This window comes from Hippopotamus amphibius, chromosome 7 (assembly GCF_030028045.1).
Source record: "Hippopotamus amphibius kiboko isolate mHipAmp2 chromosome 7, mHipAmp2.hap2, whole genome shotgun sequence".
Classification (NCBI taxonomy): Eukaryota; Metazoa; Chordata; class Mammalia; order Artiodactyla; family Hippopotamidae; genus Hippopotamus; species Hippopotamus amphibius.
Genome location: NC_080192.1, coordinates 123,132,684 through 123,158,037, shown reverse-complemented (window position 1 = coordinate 123,158,037; position 25,354 = coordinate 123,132,684). Strand labels below are relative to the sequence as shown.

The 25,354-nt window shown below is 34.9% G+C and overlaps 1 protein-coding gene across 10 annotated transcripts in view; it reads left to right on the top strand.

Annotated features, from left to right (window-relative positions):
* The window catches only part of BIRC6 (baculoviral IAP repeat containing 6), a 230,619-nt gene that overhangs the window by 170,045 nt on the left and 35,220 nt on the right, over positions 1-25,354 (top strand). For all 10 annotated transcript variants that reach the window (XR_009054583.1, XM_057740742.1, XM_057740738.1 and 7 more), the window contains 3 exons: positions 3,417-3,581; positions 4,445-4,613; positions 21,284-21,494. Coding sequence is in view for 9 of the 10 variants with exons in the window: in XM_057740742.1 (XP_057596725.1) it covers positions 3,417-3,581; positions 4,445-4,613; positions 21,284-21,494 (545 nt within the window). In the remaining variant the exon portion in view is untranslated. The remainder of the gene's footprint in view (positions 1-3,416; positions 3,582-4,444; positions 4,614-21,283; positions 21,495-25,354) is intronic.

The following is a 25,354-nucleotide window of genomic DNA, read 5'->3' as shown; positions in this document are numbered from 1 at the left end:
TTTTTTTTTTTCCTTCGCCGCATCTTACAGCATGTGGGATCTTAGTTTCCCAATCAGGTATTGAACCCGTGCCCCCTGCATTGGAGCACGGAGTCTTAACCATTGGATCTCCAGGGAAATCCCACCAAATTGATTCTTATGTTTGATGGAATTCCAGGTTTGTTTTGGAGGAGATTGACAAGCCGATTGTAAAATTTATTCACAAACTCGAAGGGTCAAGGATAGCCAAGGTAGTTTCAAATACAACATATCTAGCAGTCTCAGTATATGGAAACTTATTACTAAGCTATGATATTTGCACAAGGATAGAAGCCCAGAAAACAATAGAGACTCAAATATACATATGTATAGTTATCTGATATTATGACAGAGGTGACTCTGAAACATAATGGAGTAAGTATTGTCATCGATAAATGGTGATAGGTTCAGTTGAATATCCATATGGAACAAAAATGAATCTTCAGACCCTACTGTGCTCTAAATGCAAAAGTTAGTTTTAACTAGGTGGCAAATCTAAATGTACATAGTATGTACAGAATATAACAACAATACCCTTTTACTCCCCTCCTAAAAAAAAAAAAAAAAAAAAAAGAAAAGAAAAAAAAAATGCCTGCATGATCTTAGAGTAGACAAAGATTTCTTGAACAAGATATAAAAAAACACTAACCCTTGGGGGGAGAAAAATGGCAAAAAGCAACTATATTAAGAACTTCTTTTCATCAACTCCACAATTTAAGAGAATGAAAGGGGAAGCCACAGAATGGGAGGCTGTATTTGTATATGTCTGCTATTCAATAAATGTGAAAAGGTGATCTGTTGTTTTAGTTACCAAAAAAGTACAAATGAAAACCTTTAATACAGTGAGCACATATCCATCAGAATGTGTAAGATTTCAAAAATAACAGTATTAAATATTGTCCCATCATATTTGTAATAATATGAAGGCAATAGAATTGATAAAATAATGTGAAAAGAGTCGAGTGGGTAAATAAGCTGTAGCCTACTATGTAATGGAATACTATAAGGTAATGGAAGTAAACAGTTACAGCCAACTACATATAATAGAACTGATGAATCTTACAAGTACAACTAAAATGCCAGATTAAAGGAATATATACATCATGATTCCATTTATATAACGTTCAGAAATTAAAGTTATAGTGACAGGTTTCATGTTTAGGTGGTAAAATTATGAAGAAAAGGAAGAAAGTCATGAGTAGAAAAATCAGAATTATAATTAGCTTTGTAGAAGAATGAGGGTATGATGGAAGAAGGGCAGTTTCTTACATGCAGTGGTTTAATTCTTGACCTGCATAGTTAAGTTGTTTTCAGTTCATTAAGCTTTGCATATTTGTTTTGTATTCTTTCTGTAAATATGTTATGCTTCACATTTAGAAATATTTTTAAAAAATAAATAGCTGTTTTTATCAATAACCTTAACTATTCCACTGGTAAATATATGGTAATGAAATTCTCATGATTTGTTTTAACAGTTTATTTTATAAAATGTGAAAGATGGACTTCTTCACTCATAGATCCATAAAGCTCTTGTAGATTAATTTATGAAAGTATTGTTCATACATGATATTCTTCCTTAGAAAATATTTCTATTAAAATGCTTGCAAATTACCCTTGAAGTTAATACTTAAATGCAAATATTTTGAGGGTACGTAGTATATTAATTTAAAGAAAATTCTTTGAAGGAGGATTCTTGTTACAGAATTAATTTTACAGTCAACAGTAATCATAATAAGAATTAACATTTACGACGTTTAAGGTTATGTTAATAAACCTGTGGTTCTCAGTCACTTTTTTTCTCTCTGCAACATACACATTTTTAATATGTCCTCTATTCCCAAAAGAAATTTTTCTACGCATCATATTCTGAACAGGAAAGAAATTGAGAATTACTCCTTCTAGAAATAGAAGCAATCTCGCTTGCTATGATTGAAAACATATGACATCATTATAGATTCATTCTAAAAGATCTGGCTCACATCTCTCTTCCTTTCACTGTTTTCTCTGTGTAATTTTCAGTCATTGATCCTTTAGGCTCTAAGATGCTTTACAGTATCTGTTCCTGGTAAATATTGTTTGAATTTCATTTATTTATTTTTAAATATAAGCACTTGTTCCCCATTTTTCCCTTCCCCTAACCCTTGACAACTACCACTTTGCATTCTGTCTCTATGTATTTACCGACTCTGGATATTTCACATAAATGGAATCATACAATATGTTACCTTTGTGTCTTTTTTTTTTAATTGGAGTATAATTGTTTACAATGTTGTGTTAGTTTCTGCTGTACAGCGAAGTGAATCAGCTGTATGTATACATATATCCCCTCCCTCTTGGACCTCCCTCCCAACCCCCTCCATCCTGCCCATCTAGGTCACTACAGAGTACCAAGCTGAGCTTGCTGTGCTATACAGCAGGTTCCCACTAGCTATTTTACACGTGGTAGTGTATTTATGTCAAATCTAATCTCCCAATTCATCCCACCCTCCACTCCACACACACACACACACACACACACACACACACACCCACCCACCTACCTACCTCTGTGTCCACACATCCATCTTCTGCGTCTTTGTGTCTGTTCCTGCCCTGGAAATAGGTTCATCTGTACTATTTTTCTATATTCTACATATATGTATTAAGATATGATATTTGTTCTTCTCTTTCTGACATGCTTCACTCTATAGGACAGACTCTAGGTCCATCCACATATCTACAAATGACCCAATTTTATTCCTTTTTATGGCTGAGTAATGTTCCGTTGGATATACGTACCACATCTTCTTTATCCATTTCTCTGTTGATGGACATTTAGGTTGCTTCCATGTCCTGGCTGTTATAAATAGTGCTGCAGTGAACATTACGGTACATGTTTCTTTTTGTATTATGGTTTTCTCTTGGTATATGCCCAGTAGTGGGATCACTGGGTCATATGGTAGTTCCATTTTTAGTTTTTTAAGGAACCTCCATACTGTTCTCCACAGAGGCTGTATTATTTTCTTTTAACTTAGCATAATTTTTTTGAGGTTCATCCATGTAGCGTGTATCAGTACTTTATTTCTTATGGCTGAATAATATTCCATTGTATGTACATACCACAGTTTGTTTATCCATTCAGCCATTGATGGGCTTTGGTGCTCACCTTTTGGCGCTCACCTTTTGGCTATTGTGAATGATCTGGCTACAAACATCAGTGTATTTGTTTGAGTGTCAGTTTTTATTTCTTTGAATATATACCTAGGAGTGGAATTGCTGGGTCACGTTGTAATTCTTGGTTTAATTTTTTAAGGAATCACCAAACTGTTTTCCATAGCAGCTAAACTATTTAAATTTATACTAGTATTTTTGAGGATGAGTAAAACCAAATAGTAATAATTTTTTTTTCTTGTTATAAGCCACAGGTATCAAGCTCTCATAACCCTGCATCAACAGAAGAACAGCAGCTCTATTGGGCCAAAGGGACTGGCTTTGGAACAGGCTCTACAGCTTCTGGATGGGATGTGGAACAAGCCTTAACTAAACAGAGGCTGGAAGAGGAACATGTTACCTGTCTCCTGCAGGTATATTTGCAAAGTTGATACTGTCAGTGATAATAGTTAAATTTTCTTTATTTGTATTGATTTTTAAGTATTGTTGACTAGCCAACTCATCCTCAGCTACTTTTATAAAGCCCCTTGTGTTCCTTGCTCTCAGTATGTACATTTAAAGATACGAGACAGAGATTGTTCCTCCTTGCTTGTGACTCTTAAATTCTTCCCTCTCAGCCAGCTTCTTCACTGAGAGGAAGGTGTCAAAGATGAAGCTATCCAGTAACTGGAGTGTACCATATCTACTTTCTTCTGGTCAACTTCTCATATAAAGTGCTATATCTGGACTCTTTAAAAAAAATATCTGTTTAATATCTTTGTTTCTCACATTGTTCTATGACTTTTCTAGAATTGGGCAAGATGAACTAGTTTATAATGTCTTTAATACCACAGAAATTAGAAGAATAGGTTCTTAAAGATTAGCTTTTGTTCCTGCATCAACTAATTGACTAAAATTAGGTTTGGGGTTTTTTTGTTTTGGTTTGATTTTTTTGTTTTTTTGTTTTTTTTTAAGCATTGGTCAAGTTATAGAATAAGCCTGTTCTAGTATAAAATACTAAGATTCCATCACCCTCAAACTGTAAGTTGAATCTAGTCAGTAAAATAAATAATCTCAGGGTTGCTACTATGCTTTTAAGTTCATGTTCTTAGGTGGATTGCTTCTATATATCTGGTCATACACTGTAAATCATCATCTTTTGAAGATCTAAAGAAAAATTGGTTGAGTTGAAAATATATACTCTTGGTATTCAGACTGAATATCTAACATAAAATATGGGCTTTCAAAACTATGTGAGGCTAAAACCCAACTTAAATCCGACAATTTTTATTTTTAGGTTCTCGCAAGTTACATAAATCCTGCAAGTGGTGCTGTAAATGGAGAAGCTCAGTCATCTCACGAGAGTAGAGGACAGAACAGTAATGCCCTTCCTTCTGTACTTCTAGAGCTTCTCAGTCAGTCCTGCCTCATCCCAGCCATGTCATCTTATCTACGAAATGATTCAGGTAAATCACATTGTTGTTAGTCCTCTAAAATATCTTAGTGGATGAGTACTTTTGTTAACTTATTTTGTCATTATCAGTTTAAATAATAAGGTTCAATTGGAATATTTGAAATTGTTCTTCCCAAATACATGTAGGTGTGGGTTTGATAGATTTATTTCTTAAAAGTTATTCTAGAAATATTCAGTTGTTTGGGGGGCCCCTAATTTGTTACTGTGTAGTCATCTGTCCTATAACATAGAATAAAAGTTTCCATTATCCCTTTGTTTCCAACTGTGAAAGTATATCTTTTTCTTTTAATAAGTTACAACTGAGAAGTGATAGGGCAGAGGCTAGCAGCTTCATGGCAGTATTCTGATCTGAATATGGTTAATTGAATTTCTATGTGTTTTTAATGTTTTTCTCAAACGTAATTTCAGATAGTAGTTATTTGAAGAAAGGCAGATAGATAAATTATTCAAGTCCATAGGTACTTGACAGTGAGTATTAGTTTTTACAAATTCAATAATAAAAGTACCATAGGTACTTACTTTGCCTATATACAACTGATAATTGATTGAAACTAGCTTATTATTTCTTTGGTTGTGGAATTATCTTCCAAGAAATGTATTATTTTCCTAAATAAGAATAGAAAATTTATGTTTTATTTAGACACTCAAGAAAAACAAGCAGTTAATATCTCCTCCTTTTAGCCAGCACATTTGATTTTATTTATTCATTTTTAAATTTAAACTATTTGCTCTGCTTCTTATCTCTGCTTTTATTCATATTTACTCATGAAAATAGACATACATTTAATTAGATTACTAAGGAAGAATAAGTTAGGAAAGCAATGGGAATGAATCTTCAGTAGTCTTATTTTGATGCTTGGTAGCAGTTTAAATGCAGTTACATGAATGGAAAATGTACTTGTATTTGAAAGGGGATTACTGCCCCTATTCTCCACTTTCAGAAGAATATTGTGCTTCGAAATACACCATTTTCCAGCCTACCTTCAACTTCTCCATGAAAATATTGAGGTGTTATATTATTTAAATTTTTTTTAGATTGACCTGTTTGATACATCAGATTTGTCTTTTTGAAAAAATAGATGTTAAATGCACAAAGATATATTTTTTGATTAAGTACAATATTTGGAGCTGTAAACATTTAAGTATTTCAGGTCAGTGCTGAAATTTAATATTAAATCGTTTAGAGAAATTGAACAGAGTAAGATAAGAGTTCTTTTTATCTCCTTCCACATTGTTAAAATATTATTAATCCTTTTACTTTCAAACTACATGACCTCTCAGAAATTTTAAATTTTGTCTTGTTCTGAAATTCAGTCCTTGTGTAACACTGAGCTTTTATCTTTATGGTTCAGAGTCAAAAAGGAAATCTGGTATTACTTAACTTTTACTGTTTAAAATAATATATTCGAGTAGGTGCACTTTCTGTTAAGTCTGTATTTTAATAAATCGTGATTCTGGTAAATATATGGAATTGCAGAGACAGATATTCTATCTTGGAACTATTTTAGAAATTTAATGTTTGCCTTTCCTTTGTGATTATTTTCCCAGAGTAAAGAAATTTCTTTGCCCAAGGTTTAGATTTATATGCTTGAATCTGGTACTGTGTCCAGTGGTATAATTTTAATTGATAAATTTATATTCAAATGTGGTTACAAAAATTATTTTGAAATAAGATTTTAAGTTAAGGTAAATTAATATGAAATAATTAACCTAGTTAATTAGGTGAGGTAATTGGCAGAACACCTCTTAAATGATGTTTTCAGTTATCAGAAAATTTTTTGGAGTTTGGGATATATTCTGATGCATTGTTTTTGAGAAACAAGGTATATTGTTTAAGTATGCCCATTTAGAATATACTAAATACAAATTATAGATATATTTCAAGAAAATGTATCTTAATATATTAGTAAGTATGCTACTTATATAAATTATCAATTTTGGTTGAAATGTTAATTTTTAAAGTGACATTTTAAAAATCTGAACAAATTATCTAGTCACAGTCTTCTTAGAACTTCGTAAAATTATTATTTTATAAAATTAAAGTCCATTTTCCAATTTTATCAGTGCTCTGTAGAATATTATTTTTGGCCATTTGGGGGGTTGGGATAAGGTAAAGCACCCAATACAGAATCTGTTCATTTAATTGTCATATCTTTGTTCTCCTTTAATCTGGAGAAGTTCCCAGCGTTTCTTTGTCTTTCCTAATATTGACATTTTTACAGAATATGGACTATTTTATATCATATCCAGCAAGTTGGTCTTTAAGTGTGAGAGCAGTGCTAATAATTTTGTGTGAGATGTTACATTCAAGAGATGGTTTGCTTACATTGCTAGCAGATGATATACAAAAACACAAGCTTAATGTAATAGGCTCTTTCGAGAGCTGTGGTGAAATATAGTTAGCCTTTGGGAAATTGGTTCCAGGACCCGCCACCAAACCCAAAATCCACAGGTGCTCAAGTCACTTATATCAAATGGCATAGTATTTGCATATAACCTATGCACGTCCTCCTTTATACTCAGAATCAACTCTAGGTTACTCGTAATATCTAATGCAGTGTAAATACTACATAAATAGTTATTATGCTGTATTGTTTAGGGAATAATGACAAGAAAAAAAGTCTACATGTTCAGTACAGAGGTACTCATCATAGACCTAAGTATATGGTACATGCCAGCAACAACATAATATTTTCTTCCTTTCAGCATGTACAGACTGCTTTCATTTATTTATTTATTTTTAATTTTTAAAAACTTACTTATCTATTTTTGGCAGCATTGGGTCTTCATTGCTCTGTGAGGGCTTTCTTTAGTTGTGAGTGGGGGCTACTCTTCGTTGCAGTGTGCGGGCTTCTCTTGCTGCGGAGCATGGTCTCTAGGTGTGCAGGCTTCAGTAGTTGCAGCACTTGGGCTCAGTAGTTGTGGCTTGAGGGCTTACTTGCTCCACAGCATGTGGGATCTTCCTGGACCAGGGATCGAACCCATGTCCCCTGTGTTAGCAGGCAGATTCTTAACCACTGCGCCACCAGGGAAGTCCCTGAGACTGCTTTCATTTAATGAAAGGGAAATACATAGAATAAAACACAGAATATTTAAAATACAAGTACCTATAGAAAATACAATTGTAAATAGAGAAAATATAAATTTATTCTTTTTCTCACACACATTGTGTTAACACTCACCAAAACCCTTGTTCTTCTGTCTTGTTAACTGTCATATGATGATGACGGTGATTGCTGTATGGTGCCGACAGGGCCAGAGTGGTAAAGCGACAAGATGTGTAGCACGTAGGTAAGCAGTGAGACATCAGGCTAACTTGAACCTGCTGACAGGACATCTGTGTTGGAAGAACCAGCTTCTAATTGCAGGTGTTGACACTTTGAAGGAGGCCCAATAGCAGTGATGTCTTGATCTGTGGAGGTTGAGAGCTGAGGACTGTCAAGTGTTGAAGATCAAGGCTTTACAGTCGCAGATGCTTTAGTTAGAAACGTAAGCTCTTTCTTCTTTTCTTTGCCTCATCAAACAAATCTTGCAACGGTTGTACGTGTGTTGTTATCCCTTGGGTGACCCGGAGGCTTCTTTCCATTGAAGGATATACTCAGGATCATATCTTTTAATAAGTCTATCTTGTGAAAAACTGCTGCAGGTTTTTCAAGTGTCCAGATCGATCTGCCTCTTCTAGATCTTCTGCAGCAGCAGCAGCATCATCCTCATCTGTCAAGGATTTCAGTAGATCGTTGAGTTCCTTTTTGGGAAAGGTTTCTCTGTGTTCTTCTATGTGTCCCTTGTTGTTGTCCTCCTCACATGTCACTGAAGCCTTCTCCACCAACTTCACTTGCAACATTTAAGATATTCCTGACTTCTGTATCAGTAATGGGGAATCACTGACTACCCCACTCCATAATGGCTTCCAATATGGCTTGACTGTCTTGGGCTTTAAGGCACCTGCAGCCTCTGCAATAAGGACAGTTTCTTCTACAGTTGTGAAGCTCTTCCAGAAATCCATGATGCTGCAGTAAGGGTTAGTATCAAGGCAGCAGGAATTCTCCCCAAGGTGAGCGGTGTGTAAGTCACCTAAATGCACTTGATGATGCCTTGACCAAGTGGCTGTAGTAGTGTGGTAGTGTTAGGAGACAGGAACATCACTTCCATGTTCTCGTTGGCAAAGCAGAGACATGGGGGATGGCCGGGAGCATTGTTAATTATGAGAAGGACCTTGATTGGCAGCCCCTTCTCTTTGAGGTACATCTTCGCTTCAGGAATGAAGCACTGGTAGAACCATCTCAACAAGATGGCTATCACTCAAGCCTTCTTATTACATTGCCAACACATGGGCAGGCAGTTTTTGTTTTTAAGGGCCTAGGGATTGTTTGCCTCATAGATGAGGCCTGGCTTGATCATGTGACCTGCTGTGTTGCCACACAGTACCAGAGTAACGCTATCTTTCCAAGCCTTGAGCCCCAGGGCCTGCTTGGTACTGTTATGGATGTAGGTGTGATTGGGCGTCTTCTTCCTGAACAAACCTGTTTGATCACAACTGAAGACTTGCTGTGGAAGTTAGCCTTTCTTTTCTGTGAGTTTCTTGAGCTGTTCTGGGAATGCTGATGCCGATTCTCCTGCGATCTCTAAGTTCTTAAGGCTGTAGCACTTCACATAGCTAGCCAGCTCTCCTTTACTGGCCTTAACTTCCTCTCATTCTCCTCAACCCCCTCATAGTAGTGCTCATAGAGGCCAAGTACTCTTCCACACATTGTTTTGCCTTCCACAGGGATATGTTTCTGTGACATGTCCTCTAGTCACACACTTGATGCTTTCTCAGTCTTTGCAGGCACTTTATCACAAACCAGAGAAACCATTTTTGCCTCTATAAGGGCAGCACTAACACTTCCCCAAATTTCAACTTCTTTCTGATTTATTGTGTGAATGTTCAGTTTATTCTTATCAACCTTTATAGTCCACTTTGGCAGGCGACATGCCACTTTCCTCAAATGATCTAAGATTTTTATTTTCTTGTCAAGAGATAGCACTTTACGTTCCCTCTTAGCCTTTGAGGTGTTGCTTTGACCACTTAATTGCTTTTTAGGAGCCATTTTTTTCACAGAACAAAGGTGGACACAACACAAGTAGTGAATGAGTGAGACTCGATGCTCATTAACATAACTCTTGTTGACTAACTATATGTAACAAACAGAGTAACTTTTTAAATATAATTTTTTCTGATTTTCCCTTCAAAGAGCTTAATTCAGTAAGCTAAGTCTATAGAAGAGTTGTTAGGAAAATTATAAAGCAGTGGATTTGAAGCCACAACTTCAGGGTAGGTAACTGAAACAAGTAAGTGATTTATATTTCTGTGTTAGGCTATTTTATCTCTAGTATCATTTTTTAAAGGAATGATTAAAGAATCTTTAAAGAAAGAAATTATTTTCATGAAGTTTCTTAGGTAAATAGGAAAATCTTCATATGAAGGATGTGTTCATTTTAATTTCTCTCTCCCAACATTCTGAGTTCCGTTTGTCATAGCCATGTGATTTTGAAAGCTGCTGTCAACTGCGTACATGCTATTGAGTAAGCCTTCAATTACCCCAGTGGCCACTAGATGGAGATCTCATTTCATTGCTAGAAATACATTGTAAAAGTGTATGAATGTGAGAATTAGCAGGTAAAATGTTACTTTAGAGTCCCTCACCCTCATCTTCTCTTTCCCATTTTGGAAAATGACATGTTCCTGTTTTCAGAAAACGGCACCACTGAGCACATTAAATTACTTGCCATTAATATAGTAGAGCATGCTAGAAACCCTTTATCAAAGTGTTTTAAAATCTCTGCCTTCTTTGTGCTTGTTTCACAGTGTCAGATTAGAAAGGAGCAAATGAAATTCAGAGAAATTTATTGAGTTGCCCACATTTAACTGTTTACCTATAATATGGCCATTACTAAACTCACATATTTCCAAATTTTAGAAAAGATATAAATGGAGTTTTTCGGTATGGAAGAGAGAAATGAATAAATATGATATGTTAGAGGAAGGAAGAAATAAGAACAAACGCAGAACCTTTTTTTAATTGGGAACATTATAAAGTGTCTACTAGTTTGGCTGCTTGTCTTAGCTAAGTGATGGTATATATACTAGGATTAAAATTTCCTCGTTTTCATAATATTGGTTTGGTAGTTCTGTAACTAGCTATATTGAGACAAAACCTATTATTGCAAGCTTTGTTATACCTCCTGATTTTCCTCAGGAAAATGGATTTTGGGTTAAAAGTTATTGTATCTTATATTCCTCAAAAATTCAGTATTTAATTTTAATTTTATAAGATAATGAAGTTAATTTTGTTGTTATGGCAGATGTCTTAAATATGAACACTTTTTTTAAATCCAGAAGTTATTTCTGAAAAGGTACTTCAGAGTAAACGTACAGTTGGAACCATAGCGATCTTTTAGGCCTCAGGGCCGCAAATTCAAGAGGGCCTGTTGGTCTTTGAGGGCTTAGAAATTATATTAGTGCTGTTACATGAAAATGTACTGGTTTATCAATAGAAGATATTTTATCATCATTTATGAAAATAGTTACCTTGCTTGTTTTGTTGATACACATTGACTGAGAAACAAGTAAGTAGAAATTATTGAGCTGTCGTAACATAGTTATTAACATCATATCCTTATTTATGGTTTTCTTGGTAATAGTTCATTTGAAACTTTTGAGCTATATATTGTATTATATTTATTGCCATTTCTTTGCACTGTTTTAATAAAGAGTCTGTCAGAAATGGGTGAAGATTTTACAGGATTCTTCTGCTAAGTAAAGTTGCATCTCACTTGGTTTTAATTCCAAATTGTGTTATAATATGGCGCCAGTTTTCCTAAAAACTATCTGAGTGGTACAAATAAAATCTGAAACACTTGCCTGTATTTAGTGTGTTTTATTTCTGCATATGATTCAACAAAACTGTTTTGGAGTAACTTGCAAAAACAAGATACTGTCTGCCATTTCATTCTTGGTAAAAGAGTACAGAGTACCAAAATTTTGAATGTGTTAGTGGTTACTCAGAGTGTCTGACACACGTAAGTGCTCATCAACAAATATTAGTTCCTTTTATCTAGAATTCTCCTATTTGTCAAAGGCATCCTATTTTGAAATATCTTTGGTATGGAATATAGTTACTCTGTCTCTTAAAATAATTATATAGATAAACTTTATAAGGGGGGAGAGGTTGCTTAAATTAAAATTTAGCTGGGTTTCCAGTTGATTTGATTGGTATCGATTTGTAAGGGTAAAATATCTTTAACACCTATAACTTTTCATTTCTTATATAAACGACTTGTGCCATGCATGTATGTGTATATCTTGTTTCCCATTAATTAAATTATGTCTAAGAGTATATTTGTTTTGAAATTTATTTGTGCCAGTTATATTGCCATTACATAGTTAAATATTACACATACTAGATGCTTATATGATAAATTAGTGGAATACTTCTTTTTTGGCTGCAAGGCGTGACTTGTGGGATCTTAGTATCTTAGTTCTCTGACCTGGGCCACGGCAGTGAAAGTGCCTGAGCCCTAACCACTGGACAACCAGGGGAATACTTTTTAAAAGCATAAGAAGAGAATTGGCTAAAACAGTCACTGAATTAGGCCTACATGAGAAACTATAAAAGATTGTGTGTTTGTATCACACCCCTAGTAGGATACCCTTCCTTCTAGGTAAAGCAAGTTGGCCTTGACTTCTGTGATAAACATTCATACTTTGATATTCTGCCAGAAATCTTTGCTTTTTGATAAGGTTTCCATTTATTTCATCATTTTGGCCTAGTGGCTGGCTTAACTGCCAACTTGAACCAAAGTTTAACATATTCTGGGGTTGACGTGAACTCCCCAAACAATTTGTTGGCTAAGGCTTGATTGAGGAGTATAAATTGAAGAAAGTAAACAATGGAAAAATTGAAAAGGAGATGAAATATTGTGTATGAATCATTACATACAGAAGTTATTTTTATCAGAATGTTTGTGTAAAACTCATTGATGTTTTCCTTGCAGCACTGTAATGTGATAGAATTATTAACTACATGTTAAATTCTTAGCTCTGTAGTAAAAGAGCTTCCAACTGTTTTATTAATGTACAAATATTCATATGTGCTCACTTAAGATATCCTTTCAGTAATTTCATTTGCAAAGATCTTTATTGCTTAAGCCATGTTTTGTTTTTAAATGTATACTATCAAGGAAGAGTTTTTGGTTTGTTTGTTGAGTTACATTTTGGTGAGAATTTAAGATTCTAGGTGAAAAAATTCTCACTTTACTGTACTCAGTGTTTATTTCAGCTGGTTTTTTTTAAACTGTATGTTGTTCAAGTATAATTTCTACAACTGTTGATCTGCTGGAGAAGAAAATATAGAGTTAGGATAGATTATAAGTATAAAAGTCAAATTATTGGATTGGTACTTTTAAAAATTGAACATTTTTTTTTAAAGAATTTTTTAAAGATTATTTATTTATTTATTTATTTATTTATTTATTTATTTATTTATGGCTGAGTTGGGTTTTTGTTGCTGCATACAGGCTTTCTCTAGTTGTGGCGAGCGGGGGCTCCTCTTCATTGCGGTGTGCAGGTTTCTCACTGCAGTGGCTTCTCTGGTTGCGGAGCACAGGCTCTAGGCGCATGGGCTTCAGTAGCTGTGGCGCACGGGCTTCAGTAGCTGTGGCGCACGGGCTCAGCAGTTGTGGTGCATGGGCTTAGTTTCTCTGTGGCGTGTGGGATCTTCCCAGACCAGGGATCCAACCCGTGTCCCCTGCATTGGCAGGCGGACTCTTCACTACTGCGCCACCAGGAAGTCCGTGAGCTGCCTTTTGAGTGCGGCAGTTTACCAGGAGAGACATATTTGCTGCATGATTATCTTTTAAGATATGCACACCAGCCGTGTTATCTGTAGGGATATTGATTGCAAACAGTTATGGATTAAGTTTTAGTCAGTTACTTGAAAGGATTTTTAATTTACAGAGAAATAATTTAAGGATCTCTGATTGCTTTGCTTCCATGTGATATTTCTATGAAACAGACGATTTTATATTTCAGCTTAGGCAAAGTAAGGATGGATAAATTATTTAACTGAAAATTAAATACTTGAAGAATATATTTTTAAATTTTTGCATTAGTTTTTGAGTCCACTGAAATGAACATTCCATAAACAAATATTGAGCTGAAGTTTTTATACTTCAGGTGAGCCTCTTATTTTGTATTACTGAAATTGATTGGAGAAATAAAGTCAACACGTGCTGAAAAACATCAGAAAAAAGCAAGATGCTTTTTCTATGTAATCTTATTGTTACAATTGCTTAACTAACAAAAAATTATTATAAAGCATGCATTTCTTTTGAGATATTAAGTGTAAATCCAAAGGAAGACAATGCTTTTGAGAATATTCAGCATTTATTGGTACTGAATAAAACTTTATTTTTCTGTATATTTTGTTAGTTTTCTTTCCCATGCTGAAAAAATTTTCCTTTCCTATATTAGATAGATTATTAGAAGCTTAAACTAACATAAATTTAAAAGCAATTTGAATGAAAATGATATATATTCAATATGTACTTTTAGAAAAATGTCTGTTGCATTTTTGCTTTTGTGTCTTATTTCTATTACTGGATCTTGAATGTTTTCTGGCATACAGAAATAAATTTTTATCATCCACATAATCATTGCTGTGCCTAGAGTAAGGCACTTACCCTGGATGCTACCCTTAGAGCCAGGCACTTGCCCTGGAATGTTTGTCATAATCTTCTGGAAATACCCTTTTAAAGGTTATTCTTAGAAATCATTTTTGTTAGAGCTGGGTTTTGTCCTGAATGCAACCCCCTGACAGAGACTGTCAGAGTGTGATATAGACATACATAAAAACTATTACCAAGAGGTGACGTACTATCCCAATAATGCCTAACGTGGTCAAGACAGATTCTTTGTTTTCTTCTTTCTCTTCTTGCTTCTTAACATCTGCTGCTGTAGTGATGACAGGAGTCCCCATTTTCCCAGAAGATCTCTTGGTGCAGAGAAAAAGAAAGTTGACTGGTGAAACAAATCCCTAGGAAAGGTATCTTTGAACTGTATAGAGAAATAGGAAATCATTTTGTCGCATAATTTTTCAGTCTGCAGTTTTATTTTACTCTGTTGAAGGTGGTGGAAAGTGATAGAAAATAAATGCATTTTAGTGTAAAACTTCAAATAATCTATTAGCATTTTAACAGCTGAATAAAATAATAGAAAATATGATGAAAAGGTACACAGTAGATTCTGCCATTTATATATTCTGGCTGTATATTTAGTAGTTGTAAATACATTTTTAAAGTCTTTTATCTATATTTAACTAAACTGACATATTTAATGCAAATTGCAGTTTATGCCTGATATGTATAATCACCACATATTTTAGCCTAAAATAATGAAGCTACTACATGTCTGAGTTTATTATATAGTTGATCTATAATATTATATAAATCACAGGCATACAAAATAGTGATTCAAAATTTTTAAAGGTTATACTCCATTTATAGGTATTATAAAATATTTTCTATAAATGTTCGAGTTTTAAAATAATTAAGAGAAGTGTTCCTTACCCTACATTGCATCAGGAATAAAGTATTCCTAGTTGTCCTGCTTTAGTCCACAGTGGTGGTGAATGAACCTTTTCTCTTCATGGAGAACTTCTGTTTACACTCAGAGAAGAAGAAATAAACAAAAAACCTGGACAAACTTCTTTACTGAGGATGGCATATGTTTTCAGTTCTCCAGAAGGGGTGGGTCTTCTCCATTAGTAATCTGTGGTAAATTTCATTATAACTGTTTGGTAAGAATTGACAGCTTCTGCCAGTAATAAGCCAAGCAATAGATGTTTTCCATTTTTTCTTAGAATTATTTTTAGCTTCTATACAAGCTGAATCATGTTTTCCTTGAAAAAATGACTAATCTTTTTATTTCTTATAAATTTCTTGTCTCATCAACCTTTATTCTGTTTCTTTTCAGCCATTTAAATATCCTTTCACCCACTGAAATGTTGTTTCAAATACAGAAAATGAGAATTTTATTCTTTTGCCTAGTACTTTTTACTAATTAGAAAATTTCTCTTACTGAAATAATTATGATGTCACACAGCTGTATCTGTAGTTGTATTTTTCAGGCATTGCTTAATTCAGCAAACAGGTATGTCTGAGGATCTGAAGGATAATGACTGTACTTGCTTGGTGGTAAGCAGTAACGCTGAGCATGCACTTGGCACTTGGAGTGGAGAAGTTGCTGCAAGCCACCCTTGCAGACATGGCGTTGCATAACAGCGTTCTTCTCTGCTCTCCTTTGTCAGCCTGGTCACATTTAATCCTGTAGCAATGATGAAGTTGGCCATGTGAAAAGACACCTAAGGGTTTTCTGATGAAGCTCTGCATGGCAAAATATAGGATTAAGGAATTCAGAATTGAAACATTTGGTGTATTTTGTACTCGTTTGTGTTTCATTAAGAGTTTGTTACATTTACTGACTCCTTTTGTTTGCTGACCACCCATGCATGTTAGTTTAAAAGTGCATATCTTAAAAAGAGAGCAAAAATTAGCTCTCCCTTAGTTTTCCAGATTCCCCTCTCTGGGGATATTCAGAAGTCTTTAAAAGAAAACATGAATAATGTAAAATCAGATATGAATAACCGTTTTCCACGTTCCTGACATAAAAACAGATTGCCGGATGCATTAATATCTGGGTGGAATTTGGCATTAAAACAAGCACTTGTTTATGTAACTGACTGCTGTCAAGAAAAATGCAGATATACAAAAACTTCATATTTTAAGTTTAAAATGTGTGTCATAAGAAATGACATGGTCCTGAAATTTAAAGTTCTTTGTAAATCAGACCCATAATTTTATGTCTCACCCTGTTTTTACTGTTTTCAATTTCATTGTCCACTGCCTGTTACCTTGCCTCCACAGCTTTTGCTTCCATCCCTCCTTGATATGAAGAGAATATCTTCTTTTTCCATAATTTAAGATTCCCAGTTGGAATCTTCCCATTGCTAACTCAATTGAATAAAAAACACCAGTAGCATAAAAGAAAGTATCATGTTTCATTTCGCTTAGAACTGTCTTATTTTCCTCTATGCCCATTTGTTTCCAGATTTTGAAGGTTTTTAAAAACTATCAACCATTCATTTTTTTGTCAGGTTCTTTTCACCCCCTCTCTTCTGTATTGAATTTTAGCCTGGTAGGCTATCCATAGCTTTATTGTATAATGGAGAGGTAGCTTCTCATTTGGTGGTTTTTCTTATTGTTCCTGATAACTTCATAACCATTTAATTGCTTTTAAGAAATCAACCTGTCTTGGATTACTTATATTCTTATATAATTTTATGTAAAATACCATAATTTTGTGGTTATTTTTTTTATTAATAGACTGATATTTTAAAAAATTAATCAGTAGACTAATATTTTAAAGGCAGTTTTGGGTTTACAGAAAATTGAGCAGATAGTACATATTACCACCCCACCTGCCACTCATAGTATCCTGTTCCTCACATCTTGTATTAGTGTGGTACATTGTACAGTTGATGGACTAATAGTGACATTAATTTTTTTTAATTAATGTATTGGCTGTGTTGGGTCTTCGTTGCTGCACACAGGCTTTCTCTAGATGCGGCGAGCAGGGGCTACTCTCCATTGTGGTGCATGGGCTCCTCATTGTGGTGGCTTCTCTTGTTGTGGAGCACAGGCTGTAGGCACACAGGCTTCAGTAGTTGCAGCACATTGGCTCAATAGTTGTGGCACACGGGCTTAGTTGCTCCGTGGCATGTGGGATCTTCCTGGAGGAGGGATTGAACCCATGTCCCCTGCATTGGCAGGTGGATTCTTAACCACTGCGCCACTGAGGAAGTCCAGTGACATATTATTTTTAACTAAAGTCAGTAATTTACATTAGGGTTCACTCTTTGTGTCATAAAGTTATATGGGGTTTTTTAAATTTTAAATTTATTTATTTACTGCATTGGATGTTCATTGCTGTGTGCAGGCTTTTCTCTAGTTGCGGCGAGTGGGGGTTACTCTTTGTTGCGGAGCACAGGCTTCTCTTTGTGGTGGCTTCTCTTGTTGCAGAGCACGGGCTCTAAGAGGCGCATGGGCTTCAGTAGTTGTGGCGCACGGGCTTAGTTGCTCCGAGACATGTGAGATTTTCCCAGACCCAGGGATCGACCCTGTGTCTCCTGCCTTGGCAGGCAGATTCTTAACCACTGCGCCACCAGGGAACTCCCAGTTCTGTGGGTTTTCACAAATGCCTCGTGTTATGCATTTCACCATTACAATATCGTACAGAACAGTTTCATTGCTGTAAGAAATTTCTTGTGCTCTATTCATCCCACCTTCTTTCTTCCCCCAGTGAAACCTTTAGTGACCACTGATCTTTTTCCTGGTTCCCTAGTTTTTCCTTTTCCAGAATGTCATATAGTTGGAATCATACAGTATATAACCTTTTCAGATTGGCTCCTTTTACTAAGCAATATGCATTTAAGTTTCCTCCATGTCTTTTCTTGGTTTGGTATAGCTCATTTCTTTTAATTGCGTAATAATATTCCTCTGTATGGATATACAACAGTTTGTTTATCCAGTCACCTTTTGAAGAACATCTTGATGGCTTTCAGTTTTTGACAGTCATGAATAAAGCTGCTGTAAGCCTTCATGTACAGGTTTTTGTTACTATTTTTGTTCCATTGGTCTATTTGTCTGTTCTTTCGCCAGTGCTACATTATCTTGATTATTGTAGCTTTATAGTAAATTTTGAACTCTGGTCATATCAGTCCTCCAACTTTGTTCTTTTTCTTCATTATTGTGTGGGCTTTTCTGGGTATTCTGCCTTTCCATATAAATTTTAGAATCAGTTGGTCAGTATCCACAAAATAACTTGCTCGGGCTTTTATTAGGATGATTTTTGTACTCTATTTCTCATTGTATGTCACATGGAAGAGGATTGAGAAAAATAAAGCACTGTGTGTAGTACTTTGTTAAATAAGTTTATAAAGCAGTACAAATGGAAATCTTTGGATGACTGGCTACAGTTATGACAGTAAAAATCCTAATGTTTCAAATACTTAAATATAGAAATGGAAACCATTCAAAACTTCAGTGGAAGAGGGAGAGTTTTTCCAAGACTTCATTCTTTTGCTGGTCCCAAGTTGGAAGGGGCTGTATGAGTATACATTTACATCTATGTTTGCCTATATTTGAAAATCAAAGCAACATATTGGAGGAACTATTTGTAAAGCTTATTGTGTTCTTTGCCTCATATACAAAATAATGTTATTAAGCTATTGAAGAAAATAAACATCCAAAAGGAAAAGGAGCAAATGATATATGAATAAATACTTAACTTAAAAAATATTAATAACAACTTTATTGAGAGGTAATTCACTTACCATACAATTTGCCCACTTAAATTGTACATTTCATACATACAGTGCTTTCTCCAAAGGATAATGCACATACAGAAGTGTCATCATCTAGAAAGAGAATTAGGTGTATGTGTTCCAAAGTGATACAGGTGGAGAAGGAGAGAAATGGTCAAAAGGAACTATAGCCTTATCAATAATGTTTTACTATTTGTCAGGGCAATTGGTTTGAGATGTTACTCGTGTGTAAAAGTAATATTTAGAAATTCATTTTTTTTCTCAACTATTCCTACATGGTTGCTTGCTCAGCCATGAAAAAGAATTAATATTTGAGTGACTTCCCTGATGGTCTAGTGGTTAATATTCCGTGCTCCTAATGCAGGGGGCCCGGGTTCGATCCCTGGTCAGGGAACTAGATCCCACATGCTGCAACTAAGAGTTCGCATGCCACAACTAAAGATCCCACATGCTGCAACTAAGATGTGGCGCAGCCAAATAAATAAATATTTTTAATAAATAAATAAGAAGAAAGAATATTTGAGTCTGTGTTTCATAAATGTCATCTTCATGTGTTTTTTGCAACTTAATTCACTCAAATATAGATGTAGGAGATAAATCTGCTGTATTCTTTTTAAATGCTACATAGGATAGAATTGTTTGGACATGCTATTGTGTATTTACCCTTTCACTGCCCCTAGGTGCTTCCAGCTCTCAGTATTAAAAGCCCTATTATATTGATCAGCCTTGCTTATAGTAAGAAGTGATATTGCTGAGTCACAGAAAATGGCATGTAAGATAATGTCAAATTGGTTGTCACTTTGCATATCCACCTATTTTTGTGTACATCTAGCTTTTCCGTATCTTCACAAATATCAGTGTTGTGTTTTATGCCTATTGATTAGTAACTTTGCATTATAACTTGGATTTCCTGAAAACTGTAGTGCACTATGTTATACTATAAAATTATAGTAAGTCATAACATTAGATTATAAGTTGGAAAAGAAGCTTTAAACATAACCAAGTATTTATGCAAATTTTATGTGTGATAAAGATGGAGAGTAAAATTTCAAATAAGCGAGGAAAGAATGGGCAGTCATACTTTTTTACCCCTGTCCTCTGCATCATTATTGGAAAGTGTGAAACAAAGGCCTACTTCTCCATAACTCTGAACAGACTCACCATCTGAGTTTACATCATTAGAACTAATTTTATTAAGCCCTTTATCCCTTTAAATCACTTGCCAATCCAAGTCCAAAATTCCTGGCTCATCCCCCCCATACTCTAATCTCAGTATAGCTCTGTGGGCAGTGAGACAGTTTCTTCCTCCAGCACGTACTCCCCCAATTCTCCTTCCCTGTTTCAATCTTCTCTTTAGCATTCAGAGTACTTAGTAGTGTCTGAAAAAATTTTTCCTCACTCGTTCTTCTCTGCGTTGAATGGAAGCTCCGTGAAGGTGAGGAGTTTTGGTTGTTTTCTTCAGTGCTGTGTTCCCAGCCTGTCCACCACTGGGTTTTCAGTAAATAATTAAGGAATAACTAGCATAATAAATAACAAACATTTGTGGAATAACTTTATTCACTAACTGGTATTGGAAAAAAGTTGTTAGGCCCTTATTTCACATGATTCACAACGTAAATTCCACTTAGGAGAAAGCCACAAAACCTAGGAAAACAACTTATAAAGCTGTAGAAGCAATACATGTTCTTAGAGTATGGTATCCACTGTTAGATGCATGTAGTTTTAAGAAAAAATTTCATTTGACTTGTAGCTAATAACTAAAAGCGTTGTCAACTTTTTTTTTCCTAACAAGTGGATTTGTTGAATTATGCTTTTGATGAACTGTGGTCGTATCATTCTGTTTTACCTAAGATACAGTAGCTTCCTTTCAATTTAATTTTAAAAATATATTGGGTTGGCCAAAAAGTAACATCTTAGTTAAAAACCCAGATGAACTTTTTGGCCAACCCAATATTTCCATGTCATACTAATAAATGTGTTTACCGCCATAATGTATTATCTGGACTGTTTAATAATTTTTATATGTGATATAACTAAATAGTTACTTAATTACATTTATTGTTATCTCCCCAACTCTGTGCCATATTCATTGTTTTTGTTCCCTAGGAGTGCCTCTTATGCTTTGCACGTTGGTGCTTCATAGACATCTTAAGCTCCAAATAGAAGCTGCATTGCTGTGGAATTACTTTTATATTGTACGTGTGCTCATTTTATGCTTTTCCCCTCTTCCTTCTTACAGTTCTCGACATGGCAAGACATGTTCCACTCTATCGAGCCCTGCTAGAATTGCTCCGGGCCATTGCTTCTTGCACGTGCATGGTGCCCCTACTGTTGCCTCTTTCTGCAGAGAATGGTGAGGAGGAGGAAGAACAGTCAGAGTGTCAAACTTCTGTTGGTACATTATTAGCCAAAATGAAGACCTGTGTTGATACCTACACCAACCGTTTAAGGTACTATACTTTGTTCATTTCTTTTGACCTTGGCTTTTGTAATCTTTTTAAAAATAGCTTTGTTCGTTTTTTAAAATGATATATGCTAATTAAACAGACATATGCACAAGCAATAAATAAAACTACAAAGGAAAAGTATTCACCAAATCCTACACTCAGAAACGTTTATTCACAGTGGCTTATCAGACATCTCCCTATGCAATCTTATAACTATTGATACAGAGTTTTTCTTAAATGCTATCACATTGTACCTATTATACAGATAGATGCTAGTTTTACTCAGTATTGAGATGAAAGACACCTTCACTCTCAGTAAATACATATTGTGTGTATTGTTCTTAATATCTTTGCTTATAGATGCTGTATTTTATAGATGATGTATTAGTGGACGTTTATTAGTGGACATTAACCATCTATTGGACATTTGGGTTATTTCTAATTTGTAATAATCTCTGACACATCTTTTCAGACTTGTAGAAATCTCTGCAGAGCAGATTCACAGAATTAGAACTGTTGGCTTTATGGATTACTGCTGTTTCATTTTGATACTTATGTTATAGTTCATGCTATAATGTTTTTTAGAAGGTAGAGGATTCGGTATTTATTTGTTGGAGTTATAATAAAGTTAGTATTTTATCTTCGTGGAAAATTGAATTTTTAAATGAATCTTTGATTAAGTTTATACCTAGCTAGAAATCAGATGGTGAGTTCTCTTATTAAACACTTTTTAAATAACCTTTTCCTGGTAACCTTTTCCATTCTCTTAGCTGAATCTGTTTAGTGGTTGTCAGTTTTACTTAAAAATGGCCTAAATTCTGACATTTGCATAAACATTCAGAATTAGGCTAGAGGAAGCTCATTCCTTTGTTAGTGGTCTTTTGAATCGGTTAGTCTTTACCATCTTTTCGATATATTTGTCCTACCTATTCTCACTTAATTTTTTGATTATCTAAAATTTGAGAAACACAGTATACATCAAATGATGGCAGAGAATTGGTCATTGGAGGAATAGTTTTTGTCAGCCTTCATTTTTCAGAAGAAATCAACTTCTCATTATTCTGACTCTGTTAGCTTTATTGTACTGTGATTATCATTTTAAAAACTAGTGGCTTACTTCTGGGCATTAAGAATCATAAATTAGAGAAGAGATTAAAGAAGAGCCAGTTGGTAGTGATATAAAAACCTGTAGGTTCATACTGTTTTACCAGGGAGGGAAAATGTAAAGGTATATGAATTTTCTGTGATACTATAAGATTTTCTTCTGTTGTAGAAAAGAAAATAATCTTTGGTCCCATCCTTCTTTATGGCAAACATATTTCTAACTGGTAGCCTAGGCAGCTAACATAATTATACCAAAATAGTGTGGTATCATCAGGCTAAAGGTCTGATTTTCTCATTGAGCTACGTGAATGGAATTTGTACACCTAGAGTGCCTTTTTTTGCTGCTTTTCTTAATGTATATCCTGTTTACATAACATGCAGTATAATTTTTTAAATGGTAAACTTCTGCATGAAGTGTATTAATTAATGATTCACTACAAAAATTTAATTGCAGATAGAGGATAAATGAGTTTCATTTAACAGGAGCTCTTTATTTTTCTGCTGGGTTACCTAGAAAAAAAATATTCTTTAAAAATCTTTCAACAAGAAAAAAATAGCACTACAAACTTTTAAATTCTGTACCAGCAAAACATGCATGTGAAGATAATAATGCCTGTTCACAGAGACCATTCATTTTTTATTTTATCTTTACAGACCCTGTGCAGTTAACTATTTTTAAAAGCTATTTTACTGACAAAGAAACCCTAACAGAGAGTTTTGTATTAGGGTTTAATATGCTTCTTTGTCAAGATTCCTCATGATATCTGTTATTTTATATATATGGGGGGGTGTGGAGAGAGAGAAAGAATACAACCTCTGTTAGAAAAAGGAGACAGCAAACATCCACATGTTGTAACATCCCTACTTTCCTTTCAAGCTTTGGCCCCTTGAGAATACACTTTACACTTCACAGGGAGAGGGGAAAATCCACTTTTTTCCAGCCTGTCAGAACTTAAATGCATGTTGTTTCATATTTTCGTCAGAATAGAACTCTAATAAAGGTGAACAGTATAGTCCAATTTCCTATAAAGTTTATACCCACAAAAGTTAGGCTAAATTCATTTTTAATACTGTTTCAAGATGCAAAGCTTCCGCTCTACCTGCCTACCCCATCCCCAACTGTATTTAGGGGTGGTGGGGGACCAAAAAACCCAGGATAGTCTGAGTAGAGGATGATCAAGGCAAATATGTTCTGTTTACATATCACTTTTAGGATATGTTTTAGTGCTTCATCATGCTTTGGAGTTATGACTTTAAAAATTATGTGTAGGTGTACCCCAACTCAGAACATTTTTACAGTATTTTTGTCTCTTTTTCTCTCAGAAAGAAATGGGGGTGGGGTGGGGCGTGCTGTGCCTGTGGGTGATTCCCTGGGAAGTCCTAGCTACACGTGTGCCTGGGAGCTCAGGGGAAAAAATGTAAGGGCTAAATAAAGCACATATATTTAGTATAGGTTTTTCTTTTTATTTTTTTAAAGTGAGACAGAGCAAGTACTAATTTACTAATTATGTTTATATATCTCTTTGTACTGCCTTGTTTTTTTTTCTCTTGTTATTTCTCATTTGTTACTCTTTTTTTCCCCTAAAAGCTAAGCATACACAAAAAGGCATGCAAGTTTTTTGCCTCCAAATGAAATTTTAATATAGCACAATTTGGTGATCTCACATAAAGAAAAAATAGATTCTCTATGTAATTTGCAGGCCTCTAGATGGTAACTGTGGTTACATGTAATGATCTACATTGGAATTATTTCTTCTGTATATGTTGTACTTACAATTTTTATTTTTTGTGGATGAAAGAAATTTAAATGTTTTGCCCAAGTCTAAAGAGGGAGTTTACTTTTACTGGTTGGAATAACCTAGTTAAGATTCTCCGATCTTGAGGACAGTGCTTAAACCCAGCTAATTTTGATCTCAAAATTCAAAGAATGATGGAGATTTTATAGGTTAGCTGACTCTCAGCTGCAAGCTTGAAACCTTCTATAAGAGGAAAATATCATTAAGAAGCTGAAAAGGCAGATCATTTACCTTACTTCTATCTAATTTGTGTTTTAGAAACTTGAGATTATACTCAGGTGAGATCTGGCCTAGTCACAAGAGCATAACTGATTTGTTCACTTAGATGTTTATCAAAAGTTCATGAGAGCATAACAAGAAAATTAGGTCTTTTTCTAAGGGGACTGACAGATATGGGGGAAACAATAACTAGACAGTTTAAATAACACAGTACATGGCGTATTGGAAGTTTAAGACATTACTGGACGGTCAACCCAGATTTGGAAGCCCAAAGAATACGTAGGAAACGGCTAAAGAGGAGCAGAGGCTTGGTGTACCAGGCTGTGTGAAGAAAGCTAACAGTGAAAGAAAGCATCACATATTCAAGGAAATGTAGAGAATAAAGAAGTTTGGTGTGCCTGGGTGTCCTTTGGGTGGGAAATAAGGGTGGGAAATTAGGCTAGAGAGGAAAGCAGGGGCTTGAGGAAATTCATAGTTACCTACGCTTAAATGTGATGAGCCATTGAAAGGATTTCAGCAGAGATCTAATCAGATTTGCATTATGAAAAAGACTTGTCTTGTAGTGTAGCTGAATGGTTGGGGTGGGAGTTAGAACAAGACTAAATTACCGTGGAAGAGATTTTCATCCTTTCTATCTTGGCAGTTGAACTTTTTGTGTTCTCTCCCTCCTGCCATTCTGGGGACTGAGGATTTGAGTCTGTTAGCATTCTTGCTTTAATAGTATGGACTTAAAAGAAAGTTAGT